The following is a 20,942-nucleotide window of genomic DNA, read 5'->3' as shown; positions in this document are numbered from 1 at the left end:
CGACTCCACATGTACTATGAACAGCACACCTGTGCCTGATGCTCTTTCGCCGCGTTCTCTCAATGCGTGCACAGTGGCAGAGCCTTTCCGGCCGACCGCCTCGGCTTCGCTCGGCATCAATATGACCCAATCTGGCGTGCCAGTACCCAACCCGCCCACAGAATCGATGCCTCCACCTGCTATCGAACCCCTCGATGCTCGCACGCGTCCGCAGCACTCGCGCACCCCCTCCGACGAACATGACAGCCTCAAGTATCATCTCTTGGGCCCGTCGCTTACCAAAGCCGGCCAGGACAGCGTAGACCAGCAAAAGGTGTCCGAGGTCATATACAATGCCTCCAAGGGCAGCAAGTTCTTCAACAATGAAGAGGTCAGGGACCGCGTGTTGACGGAGAAGATCAACAGGATACTGGCAAAGAAGCGCCAGCTAGATAAGGTGAACCTGACTTTAGAACTGCGACGCGCCGACGACTACCTTGCAGAGCTGGAATTAGGCAGGGACCTCAGCCAGGTCGTAATCCACATCGACTGCGATGCTTTCTATGCTGCAGTGGAAGAGCTCGATCGACCGGAGCTGCGAGATGTTCCCATGGCTGTTGGCAAAGGTGTCCTCACTACCTGTAATTACCATGCACGCAAGTTTGGCTGCCGGTCCGGCATGGCTGGCTTCGTGGCCATGAAGCTGTGTCCTCAGCTCATATGCGTGCCCATGAACTTCGCCAAGTACACGGCCAAGGCGGAAGAGGTGCGCGCAGTTCTCGCCCAATATGATCCGCGCTTCGAAAGTGCAAGTTGCGACGAAGCATATCTGAACATTACCCAATACTGTGAAGAACACCACATGGAGCCAGAAGATGTCGTTAGCCAATTACGAGCCGAAGTGCACGAGAAGACGAACATCACCGTATCAGCGGGCATTGCCGCAAACGCGAAACTAGCCAAGATATGTAGCAACAAGAACAAACCAAACGGGCAGTTCAATCTTGTCAGAGATAGGCAAACCATTATGGAATTTATGAAGATACTACCTACTCGCAAGGTCAACGGCATCGGGCGAGTGTTTGAGCGGGAGCTCGATGCAATCGGCGTCAAGACGTGTGGAGATATCTACGCTCAGAGGGCCTACCTTTCTTCTCTGTTTGGCCAGAAAGCCTTCCAGTTCTTGATGCAGTGCTACCTGGGGCTCGGTCGAACTCAGATACAGCCGGCCGAGGACTATGAGCGGAAAAGCGTTGGCACCGAGACTACATTCAGAGAGCTTAGTTCTCCGGACAGCCTACGACAAAAGCTGAGGGATATTGCAGAAGAGTTAGAAGGTGACATGAAACGCACAGAGTTCAAGGGACGTACGCTATGCATCAAGATTAAGCTGCATACATACGAAGTCTACACGCGGCAAATGACGCCTCCGTTTGCGATCCACCGTGCAGATGATCTATACAAGTACGGTCTACCGATGCTGGAGAAACTCATGAAAGAGATGCCGAACTTCAAACTTCGTCTGATGGGACTGCGATGTACCCATCTCGTCAGCACAAAGAAGCCCGGCATCGACTTCTTCGGCCGCCAACGAGCCCAGGCCACTTCAAAGCCAGTTGCGCAGAGTGACACTAAGGCTAAGGACGGTGAATGGGAAACATGGCCTGAAGAGGAGTTTGAAGAGGCCGCTCGACAGGAACGGGACGATGAGATGAACGAGCTGGAAAAGCTGTCACAAGAATACAATGAACAGGAAAAATCAACAGATAAGACGCCAAGGGAACCCAAAGCAGCAGAAGAGGAACCGTGGACATGTCCCATCTGCACACTTCCACAGCCCCCAGACGATGCGACGTTCAACGCCCATATCGATTACTGTCTCTCCCGGCAGACAATCAAGGAGGCCGTCAAGGCAACGGCACCTACGCCCGCCGCGTCAAAACCGCAGCTGATTTCTTCTAAGCACTCGCTAGTCAAGGCGAAAGGTAAGCGGGGCCGTCCGAAAAGCGAACACGGTGGTTTGGATGAGAAGACGCGGGAGAAGCGTAGAGCTTTCTTCACGATGCCGGCGGGATCGACGTCGTGATGGGCGTCGAAACAGAATGTTTGTACACACCAATACAATCATTGTGTTGACTGGATCGTTTTCCATAATAAGCGCTTGCTTTTTTTCTACTCTAAATTGGTCTTTTGAGAGACGCATCCACAGCACTCCGCATTACGAATCAATGACACGACCGCCACATTCACCCAAATTTGTGCCGAACACCACGAAATTATCATCATCTTATCAAATCTACACCACAACGATCAGCCCTACAGAGTTTAAAAGAGACCACAACGTAAACTTACTTCTTAAACCACTTAATCCACTGCGATGTAATGCGCGTGTCATTCAAACTCCCGCGCGTCGTGTAATTCACAAAGTCCAGATACTCCGAGACACTAATGTTGCCGCTGCCAGAGGTATCGACCTTGTCGAAGAGATCCGGGATGCTATCGTTCATGACCGCCGCAGCAGGGCCGTGGCGCCTGAAGAGGGGCGAAGCCGGCGTGGAGTGCTTTTTATTGGAGTGACACGCTATGTGTGCTTGCATCGCTGTTCTGATCGTAGGAAATGGTCGATCGTTTTACTGCAAGCATCGATCGACAAGTTATGGGAAAACAGGACTTTGACTCCTAACGTGTACTCATTTACCAGCACTGGGGCCGCGGGATAGATGGAGCATAATCGCTTCGTGACATCCTTCTTGGTGTTCCCAGGGTGTTGGTCGTGAGATGGTTACTTACCTAAGTCTATTACTACGAATACTAGCTTTATCTATTGGTGATGTTACATTTGTGTGGTCCATAAATACGGAGAAGACTCAAGCTACTGTTGCCGTAGCAACTTGCGCATGGAGTGAAGATTATCTCAAGGTGAACAATAACTGATAAATAACATTCACTTGAAAACGAAGAAACCGCGCAGATTAAGTTCAGTCACTGAACGACAGAAGCTGTCCAGGTATATATATTATTGTCATCAAGTCTATCTTCGTACGATACCCAGTCTACATGTCAACTGGCGGGTTGGTTACCTACGTGTACTATAACTTGAACTTTAGGTGATCCTGCCTGACTCATTCAGCTTCGGTTCGAGCCGCGGGCAGTCAGGAGCCTACTGTTCTTTTTGCTCCCAAGGCATCGCTTGGCTTTTTCGTCCGAGTGAGACGCCACACATCGGTGTTATCGTACTTGCGGCGGCTCTGGCCAACTACCGACTTTGTCAATACGTACGCAATAGGTATATTGCGAATAGTCAAATGGTCGAGAACGTGAAGCATCGCGCAAGTCTTCTTTCACTACAGAACTCTCTACCCTTGCTTACAAAGTCGTTGGTCTGGTTAACGTCTGCACCGTCAAGCGTGTCTCGGTCTGATTCAATCGTCATCTAAAGCGTCGAGGCTGAGTCTATCGCTTTACAAAGGCTTAGATGATCATCTATCGTTCATGCTTGGCTAAAGATACATTTTGCCTAATCGCCTTCTCAGTTGTAGTCGCAGCGATAGACGAAGAAGCTCCATTTTCTATTGTGTGGTCCTGAATACATAATCGTTCCGTGTCTAGGGACGTGGCAGTTTGCATCAAATTTAATTGATGGAGATGAACATATCAAGCAATCAATTGGTATATCCTAAGACGCCATCGCTATGCAAAGACCCAAACCACAATTCTCCCTCTCCACCCCACCTAAACCACCAACCCCTCATCCCCTCCAACCAGCACTCCACCCCCGTAACATCCACCACCTCTCCCTCACTCAAGCTCACAGCCCCATCTTCCATCCCAAACACCCACCCCTTCGACCCATACCCAATCTTCGCCTTGCACACAACTCTCCAGTCGTCCTGCGCTACAGCCCGCGTTGGGGTTGAGAGATCATTTCCTTTGGTTATTTCTGCGATCTCGATGGCCTGAATACGGAGTGGTGCGTGATCCATTGAGAGGGTCTGCCCGACGGAAACTTGTAGGGTTTCGGTGGAGGCTTGCAATGTGTGTTGGATGGAGTTGCTGGAGTCGTGGTAGGCGGGTGTTGGAGTAAGGATGCGGAGGGCCACTTTTGACTCTGGGATATGGCAGGGTGCCGCAGCTGTGAGAGCGAGGAGGGATGCGATGACGATGGGTTTCATTTTGTTGGCTTTGTGATATTGCGGTTGCTTGTGGGGAGTGACGGCGACGTTGAAGGAGCACTTGGGCTGGGTGTGTATCGTCGCGGAGAAGGAGTGTAGGAGACCGCGTGGACGTGATGCGCAGTCTAAAAAATGAATGACTGGACGAGTTGGTGGTATGATTTTGCCTTCCCAATTTCTTTTGCGACCAATTGAGGACTGGTCTTGCTACCTGCCGTACTCAGGTGTTTTCTTGTTAGACACGATCATCACCCTATATGTTTTCTCACTGCCCGCTGCGCCGCGTAACTACTCGTTCGCATAAGCCTTGAAACATTGCCATGGCCATTCAGCGCGCATAGAGACGTTTCGTTTGATGGACAGCTGCTGGCATTGTTTGGCGTTTATGGCATCGTTCATGCCGTGTAGCCAGTAAGAGTTAGTGAGCCGCGTAGTCATGAAACGAACCGGGGTCCGCTATTCATGCAGCGGACAGTTAAGCGAGAGAGACCGGGGAGTTTCGCCACTCTTAACGGAACGATAGACACAGGTACAAGCTCGAGGTCACAAATATAGACGGCTCCTTGTATTGACGGGTCGAGGGCCGTGAGATAAATGACGAAGCTTCGCGGTACTTCTAGGCATAATGAACACGATGAGAGCATCATGCGATATATACACTTCAGCTACGGGATAATCCTGTGCACTAAGTATTGGAGGTCATGGTATGAAGATAGAGAGCAGTGAATGCGCGGCGAAAATGACATTTGATGATATTCAATTTATGCGGCTGGATAAGAGCATTTGTCGTCTATTGCGCTACTTTGAATCCTCTCATGATCTTCTCCATCATATCTATGCCCGTCCGCTCTTCTGCAGTGGGGCCCTGTTCCTCTTTCTTCTCCTGGTTGAAACCGCCATCCTTCATGATGGACTCCATCATGCGTATGCCCTTCAGTTCCTGTAACGGCGGAATAAGCTCCAACGCCTTCGAGTCCACGGCGTCAAAGTCGACGCCTGAAGATGGCTTTACCGCTTCTTGTATCTCAAAGACCTTCTCAGGCGTAGCAATATAGTCGCACTGCACTTCGGCAGCCTTCTCGGGCTTGAATCGCTCGAGGCCTAAATCAGCCTCGTCGACAACCTGGCACGAGTGTGCGATGGCGACAACGGGTACCTGCTCCTGTATGACTTTTATATCGTGCAGAAGCGCCCATTGTACTTCGAAAAGCCCTTGGCCCTCCCAGACCACTACACCCTGCGTGTTGAAAGCAAGACCACCAAGGACGCAGAGATCCACCTTGATGCCTTCTTCCTGTAGCTGCGCGAGAGACAGATGGCGTCCGATTCCAGGTCTCTCCATGCCGTCTAACCAGCTCGCCGCTTGTAGGTCTGCCTCTCCGATTCTCAGCGGGCTAAGCAGCACAAATCCTCTGCGTAGCCTATACGTCCCTACGAGCACCTTCTTCCCGTCCTTGAGTGCTCGGTACCTCAGCTCTTCCAGGCTTCCATCCGGCGTGGCCAGGATAGTGGTAGCTGCTTGATAACATGGCAATTGGACCAGGCGGTCAACGGCATATGACGAACCGCGGAAATCGGGGGTAAACGAGAGGAAGTCGTTGTGGAAGCGAGAATCTGGCTTCGCGTGCTTGAGCAGTTCTTTGTAGACGCGGTGCCAGATCAACTGCCTGCGTTCGGCATGAAGCGAGGGATTCGCCGTCATTGGAGCGGAGGGTTAGAGCGAGCGAGTGACGTGTAAACGATCGTGGTCTGCGTTCGGAGGGGAAGAGGCAGAGAAGCTGCAGCTGCGCAGGCTGCGCAGGCTGTACTGGGGGTGTCGGGGGCAAAAATTGATCGCTCGAGACATGCCGCAAGTGGACGATGGAGGGGCATCCAGCAACACGAGGCAGGCGTCATCGCAATGATATCCCTGATTATAGGCGACCAACGACAGGGTGCACTTCCATCGCCAGTCGCTCGTTGCTCGAGAATGTTTCGTTCACGAGTAGAGCGGAATCCTTGAGAACATCGTCGCGAGTTGCGCGGACAGCGCGCTTTTCCGTCGGATATAAAGCATGCATTTCCGAACCGGATCTACATTTGGGTGCGAGATGCGACCTCGTCATCAACAATACCATTTGGGGTATGACTCCTTCGCACTGTATAAATCGTTGCTACATTCTGATCGGTCGCGGAACTCTTGGAAGGTAGAAAGAGGTGCCTTGGCTAGTTCTAGCTTCCTCGTGCGTCTCCAATGGCTTCATCTCCGGACATCGTAATCAAGACGAGCAGCGGGGTACTGCAGTCGGACAAAGTCGAATTGCAAGCCCCCCAGGAATTGTGAAACGGATAGCAAAGCTCTGCACGAGCCTGTGGAACACTATGTGGTTTCCAAAGATCAAAGTTCCGAACAGCAACCATGCTCGAACGAGGAGCCACCCCAAACAACTCGACAAAAGATAGTAAAGAACTTGAAATGGCTAGTCAAAGATCAGTGGTTCCTCATAGCCATGAGCATAATCATCCTCATAGCATCTCAAGTGCAGGTCCCCGAGTCCCAACAACGCGTCAAGCGAACCGTCGTAACTTACCTCTCCGTGAGCGTAATCTTCTTCATCAACGGCTGCACGCTCTCAACACGCGTCCTCTTCGATAACTACAAAAAATGGAAAATACACGCCTTTGTCCAGCTCCAGTGCTACCTCGTCACTTCAGCTGCCACCTTCGCCATCGTCAGCCTCTGCGCAACAACAAAGTCCTTTATGGACCCCTGGCTCCTCATCGGCTTCCTCTTCCTCGGTAGCGCGCCCACGACAATGTCCTCCAACGTTGTAATGACGCGGCAAGCCCACGGCAACACCGCACTCACCGTCGTGCAATCCGTAATCGGGAACTTCCTGTGCCCATTCCTGACGCCCATCCTCCTGCAAATGTACCTATCTAGCGGCGCCTGGTACAGCAAAGTCCTCGTCAGCGGTGACAACTACGAAGAAATCTACCGCCGCGTTTTCCAACAACTCGGTCTCTCGCTCTTCCTCCCCATGGCAATCGGCCAAATCGTCCAATACCTCTTCCCTAAGCCCACGAAAAAGATTTTTGTAGACTGGAAACTCATGAAACTATCTTCCGTCGCGCTGCTCTCCCTCGTGTGGCAGACTTTTGACCAAGCCTTCCGCTCTGGCGCGTTTGACTCGGTAAAGCCGTCGAATATCGTCTTCATCGTCTTCATCAACATCGCGCTGTACTTTATCTGGCTCGGCATATGCTTCGCCGCGAGTACGATCTGGCTGGACAAACGCGATGTGATTGCGTGCTGTTATTGCTGCCCGAGCAAAGCGCTGTCAATGGTAGTGCCGCTGAGCTCGGTCATGTATATTAATGTGAGTCCGATTAATCAGTCGAAGCTGCAGATTCCCGCGATTATCTTTCAGGCGCTGCAGGTGGCGATTGGAGGAATCCTGACGGTTGTATTTCGGAGGTGGATAAGTCCTGTCGCAGAGGAAGATAGTGGAGGGAGGGCAGAAGAGGGGGAAGGTAAGCGAGAGAGCGCGCAGGCTCAGGGGACTGGACAGTCAAATGCTGAAGCTTGAACCAGTTGTAGTCACTATGCTGGGCAACATAAGGTACCCAACGCTCCAAGCTGGAATCCGCATTATATAGTTGAACGTCAGTCATTCATAGTCGTTCGCGAACTCCATTAGAGATCATTCAGGATACACTCCTTGGAGTCAACACAAGCTCGTAGTCCACCCGCAAAACATCCGTCAATTACCGCTCCTCTCCAATATTCTCATCACCCTCCAACTCCACACAACTATGCTCCTTCCACAAATGCTCGACCAGAGCCCTCACCTCTCCACAGACTGTATCCGCCTCTTTCCACCTACTACACAGCATACATGCAAACCCTCCGCCCATTCGATGACACTTCACCAAGAACCTCATTCCAATCAGGAACGTTCGGTGACCCCCCTTCCGCTGTTCATCTTCCTTTGGGATTTCCCACGCTTTCGTCGGGTTTGTGGATATGTGCTCATGACAGTACGGACAGCAGCCATTACCGCCTGACTTGAATGTGTCGGCGAGAGGGAGGGACGAGTTGCGCTGGAGGTTGCGAGCGTAGAGGCAGTAGAGATCTGGTGACTCCTTCGTATTCCGTATGGGACTACGGGATGCAGAGCGATGGTCAATGTGCTTCACGAGCTTGGTTTGGTGTTCGTGCAGGACAACGTCGTGGGGTTGGTGCACTATAGGCGACGTGGGAAAGTCTTCCGGGAGTAGACGAGCCGTATGTGTGGGTATTGGTGATGGTAACATGCGTTGGGACTGCATCACAAGTGCATCGATGACTGCTACGCGAGCGGCGCGCGTTGTGTGGACGAGTTCTTTTAGATGGTACGATGGAGGATGGCGCGAAAACTCGGGGTCTAGTATGATGTCCTCATATGTATAGAGAAGTCTTTGTTGAAGAGCAATGATCTGTGCTTGTAGTTGGTTGCGTGTTATCACTGGGAGAGATCAGTCACTGCAGACGCAGAGAAAACCGGAATTGGACGTACAGTCTCCAACAGCATACTTCTCGCCTATGCGATGGTAGCCTCGGTCATACTCCGCGCGAACGAGCTCATACGCATGCTCGATAGACTCTTTGCCGCTGTCGCAGGACTCCTCTCGTCGATGCCTACTTCGACTCCGCCATCGGCGGTCGTGCCGGGCCTCTTCAGAGCGCGCATCCCCTTGACGAGGACGTTCAGGCTCAGGCAAATGCTCTTCAATCTCTTGCTTGATATCTTCTTTGAGGCCTTTCTTGGTGTTCTTGGTTTTCTTCTTCAGCTTTCGATAAAGGTTACCCGCTGAACCGAACGATTTTGCTAGCGTAGTAATGAGCGTGACGACGACGACGATGTCCTGCAGTACATCTTTCGTCTACAGACGGCAGTCAGCGTATGGCGACCAAGGGGCGATGCTTCTGCAAGAAGCCCAACATACATCACCGATTTCCTTTTTGTAGAGCATATCTGGCATGACGGCGTAAGGAAGAAAGAAACATAGGTCCTGCTATGAAATGATCAAAGGTAAACATTGCGCAGAGTGGGAGGACGCGTGGGTGCACAGCCGTCTTGAGGTTGACCGGTTGGTCAGGCACCGGCAGCGGCTGACCGTCCTCGTCTTACGATGTTACTGCACGGGGCCGAATTCCGTGGCTGCTGAGCGATAAAGCTTCCGCATGAGTGGACGCATTGCTATTACCATATTGCGCCTCATTCAGTAGCGGGTATTGTTGTTCGCAGTACCAGCGTCTACATGGAGCAGCAGCTGAGAAGCCTCCAGTACTACTGACGTTCTGCTTCGGTATGAATCGTAGGAAGCAGGCCACTGAGAAGTGACCATGTGCGCATCTGTTCATTCGGCTCCCCTCCGCCCCCAAGAAGTGCACCCATGAACTTACATGTAGCAAAGTACCTCATAATTTATAGACAGGAAGCTGTGGTTATGTGGATGTCGAATGAGTGAAAGTACGCTATCCTATTTGAAGATTAGCTTCGACCTGAGCTGCCGAGGTCCACACTGCCAGAGCTCTCTTCTCATCCTCCTATTTACCACGCGCACAAGATAGCAGCACAATCTAAGCGACCACTACCTGCTGTTCAATCCTCACATCCAAACTCTATACATTCCACCATGGCTACCCATCTGGTTTACGCTCTAGCTTGCAACCTAGAGCAAAAATAGAGTAGTTCAATGACGTAGTACATCCAGAGCTCACGGAAGGCGACCTTCGTACTTTTTGTTACTCACTAACGCGACGCCCATCGCTCCCACTGACACCTACAGCTACAACAACAATGCAGCCCCGACCAACCCACTCCGCAATAACCACCTTCATCACCACCCTCCTCCCCCCAAAACCCAACGACGTGCAACTCCTCTACCACGTTCCCCAGCACCCACGATACGCTCCTGACACTGCGCGCATAGATCAAATAGTCCTAAGCGTGGCCCCCACGCCCGGCGTCTACGACTTCATTGGCTATGGACCTCCGAAAGACCCAGCGCCAGCGCAACATGGCGAGATGGCTCCTCGCCTACCGCGCACACTGTGTTTCCTGCATCGCCCATTTACGCTCGACCGCCGGCGCGTAAGGAGAGGTACACTCGTGCTTGCAAGCCACACGTCGTTTGACGAGAATCTGACTGTGGGGTGGAACGCCGCATTGGCCGCACAGCTGGGCATGGATCTTCAAACGAGCGACTGCGTGCAGGGTTACAAGGGCGATCCTGAGAGGAAGATTGGGATTGTGGGGCGGACGGCGATGACAATGGGAGCCGTGGATAAAATCTTACGAGAGCAGTTTGGCCCGTTTGAGTCGCGGCTTGTGGGGTCGGAGGAGGAGCGCATAGATGTTGTGGCGATTATGAATGCGTTTAATCCGGGCGAGGTCGACCGTGTGTTAGACATAGCAAAGCAGAGAGGGTGGATAGCGTCTGCAGAGCAGGGAGGCGGCAGGCATGTGCTGTACCTTACGGGACAGCCACGCGAAAGTGGGATGGCTGTGGCGAAGGAATATGGGGTTCAGGTGGTGTGTGTGGGACATCGCGCCGCAGAGGAATGGGGCATCCGGTATATGTCGAGACGGCTGAGGGAAAACTTTCCTGGCGTGGATGTGAAAGAGATATACGAAGAGGAAGAGCCTCGGACGAAGGATGTACGGAAGGAGGAAGCATCTCGCGGATGATCAACATTTGCTTGCCTTAGTGCATATTGAAGTGAATCTGACTTGAATCGTAAGTACCTCAGGCTTGAGGATCAAGAGCTTCCTAATCAAAGCTTCCTGGCGGGGTAAACCTGTGATCTGGATTAAGAAAGTTGTAAATTGTCTATTTGACAGGACGTTCAGTCATTGTATGCCCGTGATTCCTTTGTTTACTGGATTCATTCCCATGACCCCGATCGACACTTGGTACCACGGGAAAGCTTTTCCAGGGTTTACATTCGTTGATCACACCTGCCCCATTTGGCTCAGGAAAAAGAAAGCACACTTGCAATAAGGCGCTCTCCCAAAGGAAATTGCTCGGAGTCGTACACGATCGAGCATGGGTACTTTCAACGATGTCTCTCGAAGAGACCCATGTTAATGTAGGAAATGGATGGAGTCGGCCCGATACCGACTGCCTATGATGGCCATAGCCGAACCCTAACTCGCAGCCCCTCTCGAATGCAAGAACAAGACGTAGCATATAAGTGGAATAATGTTGGAGATCTCACTCCACTCTGTGGTCGTGGCGCGTGAGGGGCGAGTGGCGTCTACGGAAATGTGATCCGCATCCTATTGTAATGACTGCGACTGCCCCCGATCCCCGCTTCAAGACCTCAAGCTGCACCAAAGTACATTATCATCATGGCATCTCCAGCACCGGTAGCGATCGTGACCGGCGGGAACTCAGGCATGGGTATGGGCATTGTAGAGCGCCTAGTTGCGAAAGGGTGGAGAGTTGCGATCGCCGACGTCAAACCAAATGTAAATTTCGGAGAACAGCTCGGCGACGCATCCAGTTTCTACAAGTGCAATGTTGCCGACTATGATAGCCAGGCGGAGATGTTTCAGCAGGTTTGGGATAAGTATGGACGGATTGATGCGCTGTGTGCCAACGCTGGGATTGTCGACAGGAGGCAAGTCCTATCTAGCCACTTCATCAGCCCCAATACAGCTAATCGTCAGTAGCTCCATTTACATCTTTGAACACCGGGATTCGGACAAGTAAGGGGAAGGTTCATGTCGGAATCCGTTGCTGAGTTTAGCAGGATTCCTCCAAAGCCAGACCTGTCGACCACAGATGTAGACTTCAAAGGCGTAGTGTATGGGACGCAGCTCGCCATCCATTTCATGCGCAAGAACAGCACTCCTGGTGGAAAGATTGTGGCGACAGCAAGCGTCGCTGCCATTGTACCGCACGAGACATACCCAGAGTATGATGGCGCCAAAGCAGCGGTGGTCAACTTTGTGAGAGCAACAGCCCGGATACTAAAGAAAGTATGCTGCACCGAGGGCTTCTGCAGAGGCTGTGGAGTGCCAAAGGCTGACTGCTCGTAGAAAGAAAACATCAGCATCAATGCCATTTGTCCGGGTATTGTGCACACGTCGATTATTCCGCAAGAAATGGTCGATGCTGTCTCACGCGACTGGTGAGTTGGTGAGCGGAGCAAGCTGTTTCACACTGACGATCATAGCATGACACCTGTGTCTACCATTGTCGCCGCATATGAGAGGTGTCTGGACGATTCATCGCTATTCGGAAAGGTCATCGAGTGCTCCACCGACAAACAGTTCGAGCTTAGGCCGCCGACTCTTGCAAACGGGCACTACTCCATAAGAGCCGTCACTGTGTGGGATCCGCTGTTCAAGATGTGGGTAGTACGTCCCGATGCGATGCCAGACTAACGATGTTGTAGGTACCACAAGGAGGACTCAGGTCTGCCGGATGCCATTCCGTGAAAGAAAGGGTGAGGGATAAGAGGGACGCATGAAGACGAGCACTGCTTTGGGTTGTGTTGTGGGTAGCACGAGCGCTGACTGGAAGGAAGAGGCAACGCCGCTCCTTAGATAGGGAAGTTGCATCCAGCAATACTGTATTTGGTCGCAACAGTTGCTTGTGACTGCTTGATCCATCATCCTCCTGACTGTTGCACCAGCAGTTGTCTGCAGTTGACGTTTGTGTCCATGGACGTACATATTCCCGATAACATGCATATCACCGATGCGCGATGCTGACCCTATATTTGGAGATCACATGGCCGTTGATTGGAACGTAGAAGGGTCGCACAAGCACCCCAACTGCGGGGGCGCGGGACCTAGATGAACGGGCAAGGGATCAGTTACACGGCATATGCCCACAGTGGAGGGTTAAAAGGTAACTGTATATGAAAATTACGACGCTCGGTGCGGGGAGGTACGACTCTGATATCTCGAAATCGATATAGCATGGACACGAGTATCATGTGGATTGCCCATTGCACGTAGCTGGGGTCACCCAGCTCGATGATAACGCGCACTTTGGAAGGAAGCAGACACAAGCAGTGTCGGCCCCATGGCTTGCAGAGGCTTGCAGAAGTCTAGGAAATGTAGGCAACCGAACGCTGCAACTAACGGTGAGCAGCAGCAAGTAAGCGCCGAGCACTTAGTCGTATGCACTAACAAAGAGGGCCATTTGCGATTGTTAGGTACTCATCAAAAGAGTGTTGTCAATAGTTCCACGCCGCACCGAAGGGATAAAGGCGTTCCAACAGATGTGGCTGCCACGAGAGGTATTGATGTAATCTGGGAGGAATGCACACCGAGACAAGCGCATTTCGGAAATGAGGGTTGGATTGGGTGGCTGGCTTCGAGGAGGTAGAGCATCTCGAAGCTCCATCGATGCTCAAAGACAGGATCGAATGACAAGCGAAAGAGGGGAGATATTCCAGAATGTGGGCATGGGCCAGGGTCGCGTCCATTCTCCAGGATCGGCTTTGAGATGGCATAACTAGGTGCTGCGCCATTATCCAGATTCCGGGGCAGCTGGAAGATAGATTGAGCTGTTGCTGCACAAGGCCGGTGAAGCAAACGTCTGCATCTGCGTGTGGTTTGGGGTCGCCGCGTGGTGGTGTGCGACCCCACCCATAGGGAGTCGTGGTTTGGGTGGCTCACTATTGGCTTGGCAACCCTGAAGGAAGCGCCGAAGGCAACTGAGTGAATGTGATATTGCTCACCCACAGACTGACCGACCGTGGTGGCCGCGCGTGCTTTGGTGCGTGGCTGTCTGCGGAGTCTTCTTCCATGTTCCGAGCGCCATGAGCACAGCATCAGCTCCGACGACACATGAGGTGGTTTGCACGTGTGCTTCACCACGGTTCGCCGACTCCCCTTGAGGGACCTTTCTGGACAAGTTGTCAAGGGGTGACGACTGCTTTCTGCTTCCTCTCAGCTCTAGCTCTCCCGGGAGGACCAGAGGCTAGACCTCGCCCAAGTGCTTGGTTATATTGGATGGCACGAGCCAGTGTCCGCCCCTGCACCCTCGACCACGGCGGCGCTTTACCCGACTCGCAGCCCGCCGAAAGCGCTGCCCATGATTTCCTCGAGCGTTTTATCCATGTCGAGCAGTCGGCAGCATGGTGGCTTGCAGTGTGCGCCGATTCAATGGCGCCATGCGCGCACTGTAATAAGGCGCGGCTGTCCCCCCGGTGGCACAGCCGTCCCAGTGCACACGGCTGTCCAAGAGAGCACGCAGATAACCACCGGCCAGCACCTTCAGTCCCCGTCGTGGTGACGATCGACAACAGACAAACTCCGCCCTTCTCCAGCTCTTCGTCGCTCCTTTGCCCAGTTCGACTTCCGACACGCCACCGGCCCGGCACCGTTCGGACGGACCACCGCCTTGCTGCAAGGGACGTTGCAGGTGAACTTCCACCTCCACTTCGACATCAGAGGGCCCAGTCCGTTGTTTGCACCACCACAACGGCCTCGCTCGTCAAACTGCACGCAGCGTCACGCTCACGGTCATGGTCTGCACGCTGCCACGAGGGGCTTGCAAGTAATTATAGAAGTGCTGGTGGGCCTTCGATAGACGCGTTGCGGGAATCAATTCTTGCGAAACGCGAAATGGGAGCCATGCTGTTTCACCATCAAGCGACCGCGGCAGAGCGCCATCGCCTCTTCAAGTCGTGCCGACGCAGCCTCTCCCAGCCTGCGAGAACATCTTCGCCCGTCCACCGCTTCCCTAGCTTGCTGTTGTTGCTCGTGGCCCTGCTATCGTGGGCGTCCCTGCTTGGAAGCGCAACTGCTGCCTCGGTACTTCCATATGGTGATCGCCAATATAGACCAAGATCTGCGCGCCTCTCCGAACCTCTCCAAGACACTCTCGTACCCGTGTGGAAGGGCCCTTCCCTCATAATCGACACCAGCGAGCCACCGTTTGTCGCGCCGTTCATGCCTCCAGCCTACCATGGAGACGCGACAAAGACCACCACCGCGCCGCCGTCCAAGAGATCTATCCAGACCGATCCCAAGGCCAGCGGCGATTTCCAGATTCCCACCGCTTTCGACTCGGCGCTGTCTAATAATTTCACAAACAGTTGCGCAACTTTCTTCAAGACCATGCTCACGAGCGAGACCGTCACCGGATGCCATCCGTTCTCCTTGATGCTACGGGTGCGTTGACCCCTTCAAATGCTGCTTGGACCGCGACTAACAACCTGCAGACGTCGAATTCACTCTTCAAAGCCTCCAAGTCGTTTGTCCGTATCACGCAAACCCTAGAGACAATGTGCGCCGCGAATTCGACACAATGCACAGTCGGCATGAACGATCTAGCTCGCCAACTTCTGACCAACGATGCCTGCAAAACCGACTACGACAACAACAACCCGCAAGTGGTACAGGCATACAATGGACTGATCTCGTATGAGCCAATGTACTCTGCTAGTTGCTTAAAGGATGACGATGGCGACTATTGTTACGCCAACGCCGTCACCAACACCACGTCTGAAGGTGTCGACGCTATACCCTACTATCTGCCATTGGGTGTGCCCATGCACAGCGGCGCGCGCCCGACGTGCAACTCCTGCCTCCAGGACGAAATGGCCATCTTCTCTCAATACGCTGCCAATGCCACGCAACCCGTGAGTCAGACTTACTCGAGCGCTGCCGACACCATATCCATGTATTGCGGAACCGCATTCGTCAACGTAACCGCCGCCCCTCTCAAAGGCGCTGCCTCCACCTCGACCGTAGCCTTCACACCGACGATATCCCTGTTGATAATGTTTTTCTTCTTCCTCTTCCAATAACTGGAAGATGCACATTGTTTAATTCTAATGTACATATTAAGGGCTTCAATATTGCACTATACCAGTCAATCCATTTAGCGACGGCGTTCGGGATGACTTATTTCTTTTGTTTGCTGGGCCATTAGGGCAAGCTGACTACGCGGATACCCATTGGAGCATCAGGATAGGATGAGTGGCTTATTGCCAGGCATTGTGGTAGGGCGTGTGGGACAGAAGAGCGATCGACGCTGTGATTGAGGCAGCAATTTTGACGAAGAAGGGATATCCTTACTAGCATCGCGGTCGCTATCGACACTATTTCTGTTGATTGGGATACTTGGAATTGGACAAGACGGGGTACAGAGCGTGGCGGAAACGTCTCACAAAGGTCCTGGAATTTCACTGTAAATATTAGACAATCTACCTCCCGCACCCGCGGGGTACAATATACTCGACCAAATTACCTCATCACACCGAGACCTCGGTCGTCGTTAGCTTTCTTATGCGGACCCATCAGCCACGGGTACCTGCGCGGTACAACGCGTCTGTTGCTGTGCGCTGACGATTGTGTCCCCAAAATGTCTTAGCGCATCATACATCCCAGATGCAGTGGGCTGAAACAGTCACGTGTTCAGATCCTCCCCGGGGCCATGTGCGGGGGTTCTTCAGTACCAGCATTTGACGTTTGAACGTCGCAGGACGACCCCTGATTGTCCGGATGCCTCAGCCCTCCACGCCGCAATGTATACACGGTCCTTTCGCCCGCGTGCGCCGCTCGATTCGAGTCTTGTCAACTCCAGCGATCGGTACTATTACTATCGTCGTTGATTGTGGAGAAACAAGATCGCATGGGTGAAGCGAGGTCCCAACGTCCTCTCATCTTAAGCCGGAATATTTTGTGGGCAGCCACGGCGGGAAGCAAGGAACGGATCATCCGGATCCATCCTGTGACAGGCGCAAATCCACACAAATCCCAGACACCAACGCGTTTGATGGTCTGTCAGCGCTGCGAACAGCGGACATCCATGTCTGACATTTGTACATGCGACCGCCAGCTCCCACGCTCCATTTCGATGTCCATGGCTCTCCTTTCTCCTTCAATGCGCCCGTAATACTTTTTCCCACCGTACCTCGCTCCTTTCGTATGTAGTACAGACTTCGGTCTACCCACACTCTCTACCTTATCCGTTTCGACGTCGTTCCTTGGCTGTTCAGCCTCCCACCATTCCGGTATACCATAGCGTACTAGGACAACGATGACAGACTATATGGCCCACCAGGGGCTTAACCTGGCTCCATCCTCAAGACAGGACATTATCAGCGCTTTGCTGAATGACTATGGCAGCTCGTTCGACGATGGTAATAATTCGCCTTACAAGATGTCGCCGGCACCAGCTTTCAAAGAACTTCCACCTTCGCCGCCGCCTGAAAGAGCAAGCGCACGGGATTATAGTAATGATAAAGCGTCTCATGCATTTCGAAAGATGAACACACCCTTCCAACTTCGGGGTAAGCAATATCTCTGGCATTTTGGTGGAGGTTACACGTGGCTTGGGTAGATAGTGGTGGATTGCTTCACGATTCGCGTTTACTCATCACGCGGTGATGACTACAGTGCTCCGTCTTGCCTTCCAATTGTCTTTACACCTTTTTACTCTCGCTTCTCTCCAGCTGTGCGCTTCCTGAAGAATCACGATTGCTAACTCAACTTTTGTAGATACACCAGCGTCGCCCGACTCACCCGATGGGTCGAGCTCTTCAGATGGTTCTCCATCCAGAATTGTATCCAAACGCCTAAAGCGAAGATCGGTACCACGCTCCTTGACATTGACCGTAAGCAACGGATCAACAGCCGAGCTGCCCAGTGCTCCAAAGATTGCTTCGCAGCCTGAAACGCAAAACCCATTTACTGCGCCAGCAGACGAGAAGGACCTTCCTCCGCCACCCCCGGAGAAATCTACGCGTCGACAGCAGTCGGCGATGGGCAATCAGAGCTCAACAGTGCGGTCTCCACGAAAGGATTCGCTACATTCGCAAGACGGTAAAGACGATATGGAACCGGTGAGGAGGAAACCCTTACCAAAATTCACGTCTTTGGCGGATTTAGGTAATGGTCCTCGGGGTGGTAAAGGTGGACCTCTGCCTCAACCGCGCGCTCGAAAGCAAAGTTTGGAGGATACGGAAGACGATCGCGGAAGAACCATGGTACGAAATGATGGTGCTGAAACGGTGCCTCGTGAAAATGCACCTCCAAAGCTAAGAGAACAGCCTACTCCAATGGTTGCCCCTCGAATTGTCAATCCTCTCCCACCAACACCCAAAGACGAGTCCGTCGCCGCGGCTCCGATTCCATCAAAGAAGCCGTTCGGAGGAATGGGACTCCCATCCAATCCCAAGCATAAGAAGGGCAAAAGCGACACAGGCTTCGACGTCTTGAAAAGCGCGACGTCACCGCGTGCGCCACAGCACCAACAGCATCCAGCACCGCAAACCATCACCCCTGGCCCCACTCCTCCCCAACCAAAACCGAAAACATGCGAGATGAGGGAATTGTGGATCAAACTGGGTTAAGCCCTGGAGTGTCAAACAGTCAACGTCGCCCTTTAGCTTCGAGCCCGTCCCCACTTCGCCACAGCTAAAAGAACGCGCCCGCGAACCATCCCCTATCGACGCGTCTCCTCCCACAGTACATGCAGAATCACCTTCTCTATCTGTCTCCCCATCGCCGCCTCTACCCCCAACCCGTCTTCCCCCACGCTCCGCATCCCGCCTACCGCCCCCACCCGCCTTCGCCAGCCTCCTCCCAACAGCGCTCAAGCGAAGGTATGTCCGAGGAAGAATCACCCCATCCACACCCTTCGTCCCTTGACGCAGGCCCCGCCCCGTTTCCAAACCACCCATCACAGCAAAGCACCATGCGTGCTACTCCCAGCACGCAACCTTCGTCTGGAGCAAGAACGATTTCCAGCCCATGGCATGCATGATCTGCGCGAACAACGACGCTGAGCGCCGCTGGGCATGCGTGTGGTGCTACCTCCGCATCTGCGTCGACTGCAGCGTCGAACTGCAGAAGGCGCCTGGTCGGAATCTGCAGAGCGTGCTGGAAAAGAGAGCTGCGGAAGCTACGTACGCGGGTGACGAGTACGAGGAGGAAGGGATGCACCCGGGGTTTGAAGCTAGTGGACTGGGAAATGCGAATGTGAATGTCAACGTCAACGGTAAGAGGCATGATAGTGGGAATTCGAACCCGAGTTTTGTGGTGTGGGATGCTGATGCTGAGGATGTAGGCGAGAGGGTGGACTTTAGCTGAGCGCGGGAGCGTGCGATGTAGATCTCTTTTGTTGGATAGTGACAGCGCGTTGCTGTGATCGACATGCATGGATGGAGTATTGGGGTGGGTTCTTCGAGATACCACGCGATGCGAATACAATGATACAAGGTCTTCACGATGACACACATCGTGAAGCTTGCGCTTCTTCTACTGTCAACATAGCCATGTACTCTTTTCGTCCCGTGATGATGGAATTACACTTCCTGTATCGACAGCGTCCTGTCTCATTTGAATTTCAAATGTCTATCTCCTTTGATCAGTTCCAATTTCAATTCCTCGACACACATCTTATACGCAAGATCTTTCCAGAGGGGCACGCCGGTCTTGCTCGTTTTCCACACACTCACCACCCACACTGTGGAGCTGAAGAGCCACACAGCCACTGGAAGAGTGAGCCACACAGCCACTACCCTCGTATGAACGTTGCCAGCTCTCATTGAGTGATTGTTTAGAATCAGCATGGACGTAAGTTTTTTGGGTCGAGGTCTAAAAATGCAGATCTGACTCTTTTCGGAGGGTGAAGAGTTGCTGTCTGTCTGGGCGCTGTAGATGAGTCGCCGTTACGATTCCATTTGCCGCTAGACGACGAGTCGCGCAGTGGTTCTACTTCTGTATCTGTAGAAATTGTCCGTCTTTTTCTGAGCTTCTCTGGCAAGATGCTGCTAAATCCGACGCTCGTTTGCTGCGTGTCGCCGCTTGTGTCTCGAGATGATTTGAAAACACGAAGCTATTCCAAACATAGCGGCAATTTGAGAAGGAACGATGGGCTTCGGTCGGCCAACTGGAGACCATCCTGACAAGCTACATGTTATGTACGTGAAGCATAGCACGCATTGGTAGACTCGCAATATCTTACCAAAAGTGATGACAGGATCGGAAATGACAGCACAAGCGACAGTGGGGGCCAGGCCTGGTACCTTCTTTCATTGCTTCTACCAAGTTCCTCCTTAGCTATCTAACGTGGAGGTAATCGCAATCCAATGGGCGTCGATCTAGTTTTGATGGCTCTCGACCATAGAGCGTCTGATAATTGACTAGCAATGGCATAGGGGAAACCCTCCCTGGGCTCGAAGGAAGACGATGGAACCCTTGCAGCAAAGATAGTCAAGAGTCCGATGCATTGCATCTACACTGGCGTTCAGGGTGCAAATTTGACGTCGTATCGTAAGCGCTCAACAAGTATTCGGGCGCGTGCACATTCGGTGGAAGGAAGCTGCTCTGGGGAGTGGCTGGAAGGCTGCGTTTCAATACAAGCACGCTTGGGTCGCCCTATCATGAGTTCGAACGTAGCCAGTCGTTCTTGTGATATATTTTGCATCGAAGTTCGCAGTTTCGAGATGCAGACGCTCCTGGTGGTTAGTTCGCGGGGCGCAGGCCGCAGCTCCCCTCGTTGCTTTTGTACAGCCCGGCCGCACCACATCAACTCAGCCTCATCGTGCCTCTCGCAGTGGCTTACTTTTGCTTGACGCCCAACGTTTATCACGACTCGTGCATGTGTTAGCATGCAATTCATGCGTCCACTAGCTCAAGTCTACCGGTTTTCCTCTTTTACTCACCGGTACCGGACTTGAGACGCTCCAAGCGCTACCCATAAAATTGAGGCTCGTATTTCTCAGCCCCCTGACTTCAGCTTCGTCCTGGAGCAAACCACGTCTGCTCGTTCCAGCCCGCGCATCTC

General features: G+C 52.8%; 9 protein-coding genes across 9 annotated transcripts; 7 read left to right on the top strand and 2 right to left on the bottom strand.

Moving 5' to 3' along the window:
- Positions 1-16: 16 nt before the first annotated feature.
- On the top strand, positions 17-2,065 carry N0V89_002132 (uncharacterized protein; the record flags this gene model as incomplete). The annotated part of the gene is made up of 1 exon (XM_056210942.1): positions 17-2,065. One exon carries the CDS (start codon positions 17-19, stop codon positions 2,063-2,065), a length of 2,049 nt encoding a protein of 682 aa, XP_056074415.1.
- Positions 2,066-4,941: 2,876 nt separating this feature from the next.
- On the bottom strand, positions 4,942-5,853 carry N0V89_002131 (uncharacterized protein; the record flags this gene model as incomplete). Its single annotated transcript, XM_056210941.1, has 1 exon — positions 4,942-5,853. One exon carries the CDS (start codon positions 5,851-5,853, stop codon positions 4,942-4,944), a length of 912 nt encoding a protein of 303 aa, XP_056074414.1.
- A 787-nt stretch (positions 5,854-6,640) lies between these two features.
- On the top strand, positions 6,641-7,720 carry N0V89_002130 (uncharacterized protein; the record flags this gene model as incomplete). The annotated part of the gene is made up of 1 exon (XM_056210940.1): positions 6,641-7,720. One exon carries the CDS (start codon positions 6,641-6,643, stop codon positions 7,718-7,720), a length of 1,080 nt encoding a protein of 359 aa, XP_056074413.1.
- Positions 7,721-7,898: 178 nt separating this feature from the next.
- Positions 7,899-9,155, bottom strand: N0V89_002129 (uncharacterized protein; the record flags this gene model as incomplete). Its single annotated transcript, XM_056210939.1, has 3 exons — positions 7,899-8,638; positions 8,690-9,056; positions 9,120-9,155. 3 exons carry the CDS (start codon positions 9,153-9,155, stop codon positions 7,899-7,901), a joined length of 1,143 nt encoding a protein of 380 aa, XP_056074412.1.
- An 821-nt stretch (positions 9,156-9,976) lies between these two features.
- N0V89_002128 (uncharacterized protein) lies at positions 9,977-10,867 on the top strand (the record flags this gene model as incomplete). Its single annotated transcript, XM_056210938.1, has 1 exon — positions 9,977-10,867. One exon carries the CDS (start codon positions 9,977-9,979, stop codon positions 10,865-10,867), a length of 891 nt encoding a protein of 296 aa, XP_056074411.1.
- A 663-nt stretch (positions 10,868-11,530) lies between these two features.
- On the top strand, positions 11,531-12,223 carry N0V89_002127 (uncharacterized protein; the record flags this gene model as incomplete). Its single annotated transcript, XM_056210937.1, has 2 exons — positions 11,531-11,751; positions 11,935-12,223. 2 exons carry the CDS (start codon positions 11,531-11,533, stop codon positions 12,221-12,223), a joined length of 510 nt encoding a protein of 169 aa, XP_056074410.1.
- Positions 12,224-15,094: 2,871 nt separating this feature from the next.
- Positions 15,095-15,954, top strand: N0V89_002126 (uncharacterized protein; the record flags this gene model as incomplete). The annotated part of the gene is made up of 2 exons (XM_056210936.1): positions 15,095-15,316; positions 15,367-15,954. The coding sequence occupies 2 exons, from the start codon at positions 15,095-15,097 to the stop codon at positions 15,952-15,954; spliced, it is 810 nt and encodes a 269-aa protein (XP_056074409.1).
- A 1,247-nt stretch (positions 15,955-17,201) lies between these two features.
- Positions 17,202-18,504, top strand: N0V89_002125 (uncharacterized protein; the record flags this gene model as incomplete). Its single annotated transcript, XM_056210935.1, is given in 3 exon segments — positions 17,202-17,488; positions 17,651-17,766; positions 17,786-18,504. The coding sequence occupies 3 exon segments, from the start codon at positions 17,202-17,204 to the stop codon at positions 18,502-18,504; spliced, it is 1,122 nt and encodes a 373-aa protein (XP_056074408.1).
- Positions 18,505-18,904: 400 nt separating this feature from the next.
- Positions 18,905-19,243, top strand: N0V89_002124 (uncharacterized protein; the record flags this gene model as incomplete). The annotated part of the gene is made up of 1 exon (XM_056210934.1): positions 18,905-19,243. The coding sequence occupies one exon, from the start codon at positions 18,905-18,907 to the stop codon at positions 19,241-19,243; it is 339 nt and encodes a 112-aa protein (XP_056074407.1).
- Between the last annotated feature and the right edge of the window lie 1,699 nt (positions 19,244-20,942).

Source organism: Didymosphaeria variabile (assembly GCF_027946475.1).
Source record: "Didymosphaeria variabile strain IMI 356815 chromosome Unknown scaffold_2, whole genome shotgun sequence".
Classification (NCBI taxonomy): domain Eukaryota; kingdom Fungi; phylum Ascomycota; class Dothideomycetes; order Pleosporales; family Didymosphaeriaceae; genus Didymosphaeria; species Didymosphaeria variabile.
This window is presented reverse-complemented; position numbering and strand designations above follow the sequence as displayed.